Source organism: Chlorocebus sabaeus, chromosome 21, assembly GCF_047675955.1.
Source record: "Chlorocebus sabaeus isolate Y175 chromosome 21, mChlSab1.0.hap1, whole genome shotgun sequence".
Taxonomy (NCBI): Eukaryota; Metazoa; Chordata; class Mammalia; order Primates; family Cercopithecidae; genus Chlorocebus; species Chlorocebus sabaeus.
Window position 1 is genome coordinate 21359459 of NC_132924.1, and position 12592 is coordinate 21372050.

Genomic DNA, 12592 nt, shown 5'->3' on the forward strand with positions numbered 1-12592 from the left:
TTTCATATCAAGTGGGAATAGTAACACTTATTTGGCATGTACTTGGCAGCCACCAAAGGCTGGTTCCACCCCTTCCTTTCTCCCTGGCTCCTTTTTTGTGGCTGTGAGCTAATGTAACACTTTTGTTAGGAAATAAAATGCCTGCAAGTTCTGAGGTGACTGTGCAATGCGTGTGCTGAGCAAGACAAGAATGTTGAGAAGGCCCTGGAGCAGTATCATTCATAATGACAACCAACATTGATTGTACTTCCGTTTGACAAGGGACAAGGCACAAAAAGGACAACCTTCTTTTGTAAAGGTGCCATCATCTGACTGGGAACAGAGGCTTCTAGAACTGGCCTTGAAACATGACTAAGTTTCAGAATAGTGGTAATCCTGAGAAGCATTTCAGAGAGGAAACTAAACCAATAGGGAGGGTGACTATAGCAGGGATGTCCTTTGGAAACATGTTAGAAGAAGAGTGGACAGGAAAGGTGATGTCAGATTATGGAAGACCCTGCATGCCAGGGTGGAGGTTATGTATAATCATGTAATTTATGAAGCACCACTAATATTTTTGAATACTGGAAAAACAGAATCATATAATGAAAATGACAAATTTTAAAGAACCTGTAGAGACTTCTCAAAGCCAAGCACTAAGCAATACTAATGATCCCAGTGCTATTTGTTTGGAAAAATAAATGATAAGCTTATAAACTGGAATGAATCAATATTCTAATTCTAATCTTCCCAGATCATCACTATTTGAACTACCTTGGAGGAGAAGAGACATGCTAGAAAAGACTTGGAGAACTGCAACCCATAAGAAAGTCCCAAAAAATGTCAGTGCACTAGCAGAAGAGAGCACAAAAGCTAGCCTCCAAGCAGCCAAGGGCTCTATCTGTGGTCTGTGTTTTAACAGCAGTACCAATGATGATGTGACCTCCTTATGAAATTTCCTCTCCTAGGACTACCCCCTCCCCCAACTCAGTCTCTTCCTTGCACATTGATTCCTTACTTATTGTTAAGTCTGAACAAAAATATAACAATCTTATGAATACCAAAATGCTGAAACTTCTACTTCTGTATATAAAAAAACAGAAAGAAGAAGGTTGCAGATTATTTAACTCACACCAAAGAGGGAAAATGGAAATGAGTATGTTACAGATGCTACTAAAAGTCATTCCACAGTTGAACTCCATTACAGAATTTAATAAGGAATAAAAGTTTTAAAACATAGGAAACCAATCTAGGTATCATATTTTTCTTGGGATCTACTCTTCTTGCAGCATGGTCATGATTTATTCAGATTATCAAAGAGCTTCTGATAAGGTTCTCACAAGTGGTTATTATTGAAACTTGGTAACCATAGTGTGAAAGGAAAAAGTTTTATCAATTAACTATATGAATTACAAATGATTGAGAGGCATAGAGGAAAAAGAAGAAATAAATGGGCAATTCTCATGTGGAGAAAAGTTAGTCATTGAGGGCTCTGGGGCTTCGCAGTAGAATCAGAGTTATATTTAACTAGGGACCAGAAAAGGGCACCCAGTTCTCCTTCCCCCGTTCTGTGTCTATCAGTCCCACAACACACAGTCCCTATTGATGTCAACAGCATTTGGCACATGGAAAAGATACAGGCAGTGTTTAAAATCACAAAAGTGTTTAAAGTTACAAAAGTATTTCAAATCCAGGAAAGAGAAAATAGATAGATGAATGTTGATTCAGATATTCTTGCAGACATCCCCAAATACAAAGACAACAAAAATAAAAACAACAGCAGAATTTTAGTTCTTATAACTTTGATGTATACTACATAGAAACACATGAGCCATTTCAAAAGACTAGATATGGTATTTAAACAAAATTACCTAATCTATTGGCATGATGAGAGCAAATTTTCAATAGAAGAAAAATTCATGTGGGCATTTCGATCCACAAAAGCCACAAAGCCTATTTGTACAGATTCAGAAGACATGTAAAGGCAAACAAAAAGTGAAACTGACATGGAACAGTAAGAATAATTACTTTTTTTCAGACAAACTTGAAAAATTGGTACAGGTATTATAAATAAATAACCTGACATTAATGGAAAAATTTGGCATTTGCAAAGATCCAGAAATAACATCATGATTCACAGGAGTGGCTCAGAAATGCAAACCAACTCTTGGTTTCACCTCTCTTTGCCTTGTTTTCCTTACATATAAAATGGAAATAACAGAACTTACCTCACAGGATGATTATGAGGATTAAATGAGATAATGTATCTAAAGCATTTAACACAGTGAAAGTATGAAATAATGTTAAATTATTATTGTTGTTGTTGTACTTATGATAAACTAAACCCAAACAGCTACAGGACACAGAGAAACAACCTAATTCAAGTCATGGTGACTTTCTTATTTATATCATTGTTATGACTCACTACTTAACAAAGCATATAAAATGTGTTCAAGTGTTTCTAAACAAACAAACAAAAAAAACCCACAGCTTTAAAATCTCTCCACTAGCCAATTTTGTAAAATGGAAGAGAATTACAAATTGATCTCAAATAAGCCACGAAAAAAACCCACAAAACACCAGATAAATGCTTATCATATATTAATTCTTAAATGGATGAATACAAGATCCAAACTTACCGTTCAGATAATATTTTAATAAGCTCTTTTCTATTCTGTACCCGAAGGTGGTTAGTTTTATACTTGGAGTCATCAATCAACTCAGGCAAATCCAAGATCTAAAAGGGAAAAAGAATTTTCAAGTATAAGAAGTAGATTGTTCTTGTACCTGCCTGTGGGTGCCAGTGTTCAGGTCTTGTCTCTCCCTTCTCAAGAACATTCCTTGCTGGTCTTTATGCCCCTCAACAAGGACATATGAAGGGAACAAGCACACAGTTAGGATGGATCATGCTGGTGAAAGGGTTTGTCATTCACAAAAGGCTTTTACTACATTTAAGCAAATATTCTTCCATATAGGAGAACAGCAAAAGATCCCCATAAGTCTTATGCCAAATATGAGAATACAGGAAACATGTTATCAGATTCCCACAGAAAAAAAAATCTTGTTTAGAGGAAATAGGGAGAGAGATGCTAAACTGGGTAAAACGGACCAAATTTTAAAAACCAATATCATAAGTGCATACCTACATGTATCTTGTATACAGTCAACATGCACCTTGTAGATATATTCACTTATTTATTCCACATGTAAATAAAATACTGTGATCTTCCCAGGTTATCCTATGCAAAATGTTCTAAAAGCTGCTAAAATAAAGTAAAAGCAAATACATTTGCCCAAATTCTCACCATTTAAACAATAGCAAATTAAAAGATCTTCTTCTTATAGAAGTATCACTATTTTTTATTAATATATCTCCCTGAAGTAATACCAACTAGAAATGCTTTTATAGATTTCCTCTTTCGCTCCTCCTCAATAAGGGGAAAATCTATCTCGCAAGTCCCTTTGGACAATGTTCAACGTTAACAAGACTATAATGAAAGTACCAAGTGGATTTGGAATGGAAAAGTTTTACAAAGAGTGTGTAGAGGCAGTGCTTGGCAGTTGTGTTGGAAAGTTACAAGGAGCATTTACAGCCTGGGGGCAGGCCATGCAGCCTACAGAAAGCTTCATTGTCTTTATTAATGTATTTGCAAAGGAGAGAGAAGTGAAGAAGATTCCCCTGAGTCAAGAGACCATCTCAGTGGTGTAATTTCTTTCACATGTTTCAGTTATTTCCTTTAGGAATAATAAAGACAGCATTATTCTCCCAGATTTTAAAAACCAACACCACATACAGCACCCTTTCTAGAAATCTCCCTGTCACAACACCTGATCCAAGAATTGGCCTCAAGCCTTGTCTAGCAGTTAGACATCCTCCCTCCCTAAGAGTGAATAAGTCATTCCAAAAAAAAAAAGCAAGTGTCTTCACTAAGTCACAGGTTAAATTTACAAACCTGGCCTTACCCAAAAAGCACCATCAGCAACAAAAAATTACACAGTGACCACACTTAAGGGTAACTGGAATGCCCATGTGTCCGCTGTATTTGACTTAATGGGACTCTTTTCTGTTTCAAAGATGGTGTGAGATTGTTGGCCAAAGTAATAATCCTTCCATCTTCAACTATGCCAGCTAACATTCAAAATGTTTCTAGAGAGACAGCGTCAAGGACTGTGATCATAACTATTATTTTGGAGCTTAAATTTAAAAAGAGTGCTGCCTGGGATAAAACAAAACAATGTACATGAAAATGCTTGACATATTAAGCAGTAAATAAATGTGAAGTATTCCAACTAGGTACTGTTTCCCCCAAAAGAATTTTTTTTTTTTTTTTTTGAGACAGAGTCTCACACTGTTGCCCAGGCTGGAGCGCAGTGGCACGATCTCAGCTCACTGCAACCTCCGCCTCCCAGATTCAACGGATTCTCCTGCCTCAGCCTCCTGAGTAGCTGGGATTGCAGGCATGCATGTCATCATGCCCGGCTAATTTTTTGGATTTTTAGTAGAGACAGGTTGTCACCATGTTGGTCAGACTTGTCTTGAACTCCTGACATCAAATGACACACCCACTTCAGCATCCCAAAATGCTGGGATTACAGGTATGAACCACAGAGTCTGGCCAGAAATTTTTAAAAAGCATATATTGGTTCAAAAAAGAAAGGAGGGAGGGTTCCGCAAAAAAATGAAGAGACATTGGCAAAAACAAAAAGAAAGAAAATAACAAAACACCATAAACTGAGTGACAAACATTTTCTAAAATGGGAAAAAGAGAGAAAAAATAATGAAGACCCATGAAAATAAAAAATGCAAGTGTTTTAACATGCCTGTCATCTAAAGCCCCCCTTATAGCAAAAACCAAAATCCTTAAGATAGTCTGAAAAGTTCTACACGATATGGCGCTATTACCTCTCTAACATCACCTCTTACCATGCTCTCCTCCCTTGCTCATTGCTGCAGCCATTTCATCTTCTTGCTGGACCAGGAACATGTCTATTCCACTTCAGCCTCAGGAGTTTTAAAATAGCTATTCCTTTGCTTGGAACATCTTCCACCAGACATCTAGTCGACTAGCTCCTCCTTTCCTTTGTTGAGTCGACTCAAATTCAACTTCCTAATGCAACTACCCTGATTACCCTACCCCTACCGCAGGCCACCCCACCCGACTCAACACTGACTCCCCTGATTCCCTCTTCCCTTACCCATTTTTTCCCATAATATTTATCACCTAACATATTTATCATGTTTATTACCCCATATCTGTCTGCCCTGCTAAAATGTAAGCTTCACAAAGTCAAAATATTTTAAATGTTTTGTTCACTGGCATAGCCCAAATGCCGACAATACATTCTTCAACTGACAAGCTCACAGATAAACAATGTGAACACTTCCAGGTGTATGATATTTCAGACATTATTTTTTGCATATACCTTATTCCATTGTGTCTAAAATCACTTTTTAGCTGCAGCCAGGCACGGTGGCTCACGCCTATAATCCCAGCACTTTTGGGAGGCCGAAGCGGGTGGATCACCTGAGGTCAGGAGTTGGAGACCAACCTGGCCAACATGGTGAAACCCCATCTCTACTAAAAATACAACAATTAGCCGGGCATGACAGTGGGTGCCTGTAATCCCAGCTACTCAGGGGGGTGAGGCACAAGAATCATTTGAACCCAGGAGGCGGAGGTTGCTGTGAGCCAAGATCACACCACTGCACTCCAGCCTGGGCAATAGTGTGAGACTCCATCTCATAAATAAAAATAAATAAATAAAATATATAGGTGCTTCTTAAAAGCTATATGGTCTCTTGAAAGAGTTGTTTGTCAGGAGAAAATTATGAAGAGTTGTCACTGACTGTAAGTCATAATGTTCATATACACCGCCATCACTTTATGTGCATTACTGATACAACACATGTTAAGTTTAATTGCCATTTAAAATGGCATCCAGTATAACAGAAAATATAACTCAGTACTGAAATAAAAGATCTTTGCATATGCAGGAAGGTGCAGAAACAGAGAATCACTTGCAGCGTAAGAACTACTGGAATCTAGTTTTTAGATAAAGGAAAAGGCAACATCTCTCTCGTGAAATGTGAGGTTTCACAATTTCTCAACAAATTCAGATCATCTGATCTTCCCTCTGCCGGTATAAATGTTAAATAAGTATTTGCACAAGAATTTGTTGCAAACAAGTTTTCTGAGATGACAAAAACTGGTCCATAGTTAATATAGCCCCACTCCAGCTTTCTTTTCATTAGCGTTTGCCCCTTTTGTTTGTGTTTGTATATTTTTCCATCCTCTTACTTTAACTTGACAGTATCATTATATTTGATGTGAATTTCAAATATGCATTGGACAGCATAGAGTTGGGTCATTTTTTTCTGACAACTTGTTTTAATTCATAATATTAAGATCATTCACATTTAATGTTATTCATATTTTTGAATGAATTAGATCTATCAGTTCATTCTTTTTTCCGTTTATTCCTGTTTTGCTTTCTGGTCTTCTTTAGAGTTGTTACTATTACATTTACCTATTTTGATTTTGGCTATATTTCTGCATAGATGTTTAATGACAGATGTTTATTGCTTAGGAGATCATAATGCATATACTTTTCACAGTGTAGTTAGAATCAAAATTTTACCACTTCAAGTGGAATATAGCAAACTTACTGCAATATAGTCCCTTTACTCTCCCCATTTTATGTTGTATTTATCTGTAAGTTAGATCTACATACACTGAAAATCCCATCAGACAGTATCTTAATGTTTGCTTTCACCCATCAAATATTTCAAAGAATTCACTAGGAAAAGAACAGACCATTATATTCACCCAGATATTTACTATTGATGTTGCTTTTCCTTCATTTCTCATGTTTCCAGTTCCCTTCTGACAACATTTACCTTCTGTAAATGAAAAAATTCCTTGAAAAATTATTTTAGAGCAAGTCAGCTTGGTTTTCCTTTATACAGAATGTCTTTATTTAACCTTCATTTCTTAAGGATATTTCTACTGGATATTGAAATCTAGGTTGGCATTTCTTTCCATTCAGCCTTTTAAACATGTTGTGCCACTTCTTCCCTAGCATTAATTTCTGACAAAAAAAAAAATGCAGTTAATTGAGTCACTGATCCCTCACAGATAACACATTCTTTTTGTCCTCTGAGTGTTTTTCTGGATGATTTTTTTGTATCCATTGTGTTACAACTCCCTATAGTATTGAGTGCAGTAACATGTACATGCTGTACAGATTTATAGCCTAGGAGGAACAGGCTATCCCATATAGCCTAAGTGTGTAGCAGGCTATACCATCTAGGTTTGTGTAAGTACACTCCGATATTCACACACCACCACCAACTGACACATTTCTCGGGACATATACCTGTTGTTAAGGGACACATTATGTATTCATGCATAGATTTGCTTCAGTTTATCCCATTTATGGTTTGCCGAAATTATTAAATCTATGGGCATTTAACTGTTACCAAATTTGGTATATATACAGTTGTTATTTCTTCAAATATTTTCCAGCATGTACACTTTCTCCCCTCATTCTGGGACTACAATGACATAAATAATGGACTTTTTGTTATTGTTGCACAGGTTCCTGAGGATCTGTTATTTCTTGTTTTGAGTAGGAAGGAGCTATATTTTGTTCTCTCTATTGTTCACATTGAATAATTTCTATTGATCTATCTTTAAGTTCCTTGTCATCTTCATTGCACTATTGAGCTCAACCGGTGGGGTGTAATTTTTTTCTTGGTTATTACACTTTTAAGTTTTTAATTTTCCCTTCAGTTCTTCTTCATATCTTATATTTCTTTGCTGAATATTTCTATATCCCATTTATTTAAATGGTATTTGTGATGCTTTTTAGAACATTGTTATAATAACTATGTGAACATCTTTGTAAGTTAATTCCAACATCTGCATCATCTTTGCATTGGCATTGATGGCCTTTTCTCATGCGAGTTCTGGTTCTTCATACGCTGAGTAATAATGGATTGTATCCTGGACATTTTGAACATTATATTATGAGCCACTGGGTCTTGTTTAAATTCTAAGGAGAATTTTCACTCTTGCTGATTTAGCAGACAATTGACCTGGTTACATCCAAGCTGCCAGTTCTAACCCAACTTCTGTGTGCTCTGATTCTCATGTTGATTAAGTTTTCAAAGCCTTTGCAGTGTTATTTGAATCTGACTAGTATGCGCCAAACCTAATGGTCATATGACAACCTGGGCAGTTGTCTATTTATTAATTCAGTTCCTATCATCTTTGGTATGCTGATTAGGATCAAATTAGTGCATATGCAAGTAAGGGGTGATCCCAAGAGTTCATAAACAACATAAAGGAGAGCATTGTCAAGATCTTCTCTTGGCAATCTCTCTAGCATTTTCCAGTTGCCTGGGGCTCCTGCTTTAGTTATCCCACTCCCTAGCATGGTTTCAGGGCAAAGGCCATGCAATGGGAGAATGGAGGGGAAAAAAGCAACAAGGAATCACTCCTTTCTTTGGGATCACAGCTCAGCAATGAAGAAAGTTCTTCTTTCGCAAAGTTGGCTCCTGCTCATCTGCTGTTTCCAACACAGGATTACTTGGGGTCTGGGGCATAAGAAAATGGAAAGGAAGGGAAAACAAACTATATCCATACTCTCTCTGACATTACAGCTCACTTTTTCATGTTCTTTGCACCAGGAATAAAGAGCATTTCCTGGATATCTGCTGCGTTGCCTGGTGCTCACTTCCAGGTTTCAGGTTCAACTATACTCGAGTGAAGGAATAACTGGAGGGAAAAGCTGGTGAAGTTGACTGCCAGTTAGAGGTACTTCAAATTTGGGTGTTCTCCCCTAAATCTCTTACTATTTACTTTTCAAAGTCTTTTAATACATGCTTCATGGACTCATGTAATTCTGTCCAGGTATGATCACCGTGCTCAGGGTAAGTGGGAAAAGTGTATTTACTCTATCCTCCTCAGAACCAGAATCTTCACATCTAATTTTCATAGATGTCATTTATTAAGTGCATATGAGCAAGGCCTATTCTAAGTGTTTGACTTCTCTAACATTTTCCAAACCCCTAAGTTGTATATAAGTATAATTACATATTATAATCTTCATTTTATACATAGGAGAACAGATGCTTAGAAAAGATGAAGTGTTATGCCCAGACCGTTTATTCCCTGAAGAAGACCACCAGAGTCCAGAGTCAAAGCTAAGCAGCAAGGATCTTTATTACATGTTCGAACCTGGAACTCTCCCTCGCTCGCAAAATGAGACGGGCAGGAGAGCTCCCCCACTGAGCTCCGAGCAGTGTTATTTGTCTAAGAAAAGTGGGCATAGACTTATTATACAAATCAGATATATGATTGGCTAGTGTTTGAACAAGGCGATTTGGCTAACTATGATTGGTTCCCGCCATTTCTGATATTTCGGTTCAACCTTTGAGGCGGGAGAGCACGTTTATGGCAGCAAGAGTTTTATCTTACTTAAACACATCTTGTGACCTTGCCTCAGAACTTACAAAATTTCTGGTACGTGCAGAAAAACAGGTACTCACAGAACTTACGAAATCTCTGGTATGTGCAAAACAAAATCTCTGGTACGTGCAGAAAAACAGGTACTCACAGAACTTACGAAATCTCTGGTATGTGCAAAGATTAGAGAGCAGAATAAAGGGTGTAGCAGGAGGGGGCGGGTACACATCTATCTTTGTGTCCTTTCATTTCCCCCTCACATAAGTAACTGGATGTCCAATCTTGGATTTCCAGAGTTTTATAATGTAGCCTCACTTTCTGGATGCAGGAGAGGCTGGTGATGGCTACGGAGGACCATTAGTTGGATGGTATCAAACCTTTCTCTGACAAATTGTAAAATTTTATTTACCACACAGGGGCCTATAGTGAATAGAAGTAGTAAAGACATTAGGGGGCCTAAAAGGGGTGCCAGAAGGGAAAACATTGAAGAGCTCCACCAATTGTTAGCGGCTGTAGTAAATTGTTGCTTTTTCATTTCTAAGCTTAGTTTGTGTAGGCGTTGGACTCTTTCCTCAACTACCCCTGACTCATTTATATAGAAACAGCATTCTTCTTTGAGGAACATACAGGTACCTCCTTTCTCAGCCGTGAGTAAGTCTAAGGCTCCGCGGTTTTGAAGGGTGACTTGTGCTAGGGAGGTGAGCTGCCGCTGAAGGGAGGCTAGGGAATAGGCGGAGTCTTCTGTAGCAACAGAGAATTGTTGTAACAGCTTGTCGTTTTCTATCATGGAGTGTTGTAGGGCCCCTCCTGCTAACCCCGCTGCGACGACAGAGGTGGTTAAGGATATTCCGGCAATTAGTGGTAGAAAAACTGCTCGTCTATGTCGCGCAGTTTCAGTTGGGGCAGTCCCTGCCCAGCCTATGAACTCTGCCGGAGTTAGCAGGGTCAGTCGGGGGACTAGTGTAACAGGGATGCACAACTGTCCGTCAGAGATGCTTTTGGACAGAGTTTTTAACAGAGTCATATTACACCAGAAGAACACACCAGGGGGAGCATATATGGGGCTATTAGGGTATGTAGCCGATTGGTTGCAGAGGCTGTTGCTAAGTGCAGAATAACAGTAGGGATATTTCTCTTGGTATGGGTCACGGTACAGGGCCACATCGGGTATTGTGACTGTTGATGAATTAAAATCTGTATAGTTTGTGAGTGGGGAGGAAAGGGGAACAGCGGTTAATGGTGGTCTTCCTAAGGTTGCACACATAAAGCAAGAGGACAGGTCGCCTAAACCGGTGAGGTTGGCGAATGCTAGCCCTTCTTGTAATAGGGTTAGCCAGGAGAAGGGCTGCAAGTCTTGTGATAGCTTGGTTTCCTGTCTGTGGATTTGTGTATGGATTAAGGGTTGAATCTGGACTAGACTCCGCCACAAGTACAGGTGGCTACTAGGCCAGCTACTACTGGAATCGTAGTAGACTGCCCCATGTTGGGGCGATGTCCACCGGGAGTGCCCTGGATCTGTTATTATCCAAGTGTATATGTTAGGAGTCCCTGTCGGGTAGCGAGTCCTGAGGAGGTTAGACTTTCTCGGGTATTCGTCCCATACCCTGGCTGAATGCATTTTACAATAGTGGTATGGGCAACCTGCATTCTGGTGCCACCAATAATTCTTACAATTATATTCAGTCTGATCATATTCAAAACAGATCATGGGTATCCCCGGTTGGGCAATTTGGAAATTAGTGAAACTGAGGTAAATTGGAGTATTGCACCCGGAGGGGGGGCAGTCTGCACTAGCTAACAGTTTACCTGCCTGGGGAGTTTCCCTGGGGTGAGTTTTGTTCTCATAGAGCCAGAACCTCCAGACATAGGGATTAGACGGCGCAGTAGTGAGGAGAGTCAGATGCATAAGGCATAAAAGCATAGGTAAGCTAGACACGGTTACGGCTATGGGGATGACGGCGCAGGGTTAGCTTTAAGGGATTGTTCTTAGCTTTATCAACAGTCCATGTAACCGGTGCTCCAGACGGCCCGAAAAGGTCGGATGTTGGGTCCACTGGTTTGACGTGTGTGTAGTGGATCCACGAAGTGATGCCTTCTACCTTGAGAGCGGTGGGAGTAGTCAGGAGTACTTGCAGTGGTCCTTTCCACCTAGGTTGAAGAGTTTCTTGCCGGTGGCGCTTGACTAGGACCCAGTCTCCCGGCTGGAATGGATAAGGCGTAAACATGACACTGTCTAACAACGAGGTTAGATCTTTGGGATTATCGGAGAACCGAGCATTTTGGGACTTCCAATTGTATAAATCACTAGTGGAAAAAGGCCAATACATGAGACGGGAGAGCCCGGTATCATCGAGCGATCCTATTTCTCTGAGAGGCAGGTCTACGGTGGAGTCAGGGAGTCGGGAAGCTTGGTCCCGCTGTACGCGGCCTCGCGTTCGGCCGGCCGGCCCCCCCGGGTTACTTTCGCTCTCGGCTGCTTCCGCTTCTCGGTTTCCCCTACGGAAGCACCACCCTGGGGGACTGGGTCCTGCGGGATAAGGTGCGGATATGGTGGGGGAAGTGTGGGTTCTAACGTTAGGGGGTCCTGGCTGTCTGGCAGCACAGGGGCCGAGGGAGCAGAGGGAGTCCTTTGTCTTGTAGGTCGCATTACTAGGACCTTGCAGGGCTCAGGGATGAATGGAGTTACCCAGGGCGGTGGATTTTCCACAAGATCCTGCCACACTAGAATATAAGGAATTTGATCAGGATGTCCTGACTGCCCTGGCAGGAAAATCTTAGTTTTTACCTTAGTAATAATAGAGAGACAGAAAGTTCCTTCGGAGGGCCACCCTAAGCCGAAAGAGGGCCACTCCGAACGGCAAAAAGTAACTAGCTTTCCCTTCGTTAGTTCTACGCTTAAGTTACGCCCCCGAGCCTTCACATCCTTAAAATTGGTAACAAGGAGTGAGAGCGGCGTGCTCTGGTTGTTGCCCATCTTTGGACTGCTCCTACAAAGAGAAGGAGGGACGAAAATGAGTGTGAAGCAGAGGGGAGTATCCGACAGGTCCGGTCCTGGAAGGGGAAGAAAAGGTTTTATGTTTCGTTTTGGACTTACACTTAACACTTAACAATAACGGACAGACAGTGAGAAACGATGAGCCTTC

General features: G+C 40.1%; 1 protein-coding gene across 6 annotated transcripts in view; it reads right to left on the minus strand.

Moving 5' to 3' along the window:
* The window catches only part of SUGCT (succinyl-CoA:glutarate-CoA transferase), a 747336-nt gene that overhangs the window by 406887 nt on the left and 327857 nt on the right, over nucleotides 1–12592 (minus strand). For 5 of the 6 annotated variants that reach the window (XM_073008940.1, XM_073008939.1, XM_073008938.1 and 2 more), the window contains one exon: nucleotides 2619–2716. In XM_073008940.1, coding sequence (XP_072865041.1) covers nucleotides 2619–2716 — 98 coding nt within the window. Of the gene's footprint in view, nucleotides 1–2618; nucleotides 2717–9182; nucleotides 11651–12592 lie in introns of those variants that run through there. The other variant, XM_073008943.1, reaches the window with a different exon arrangement.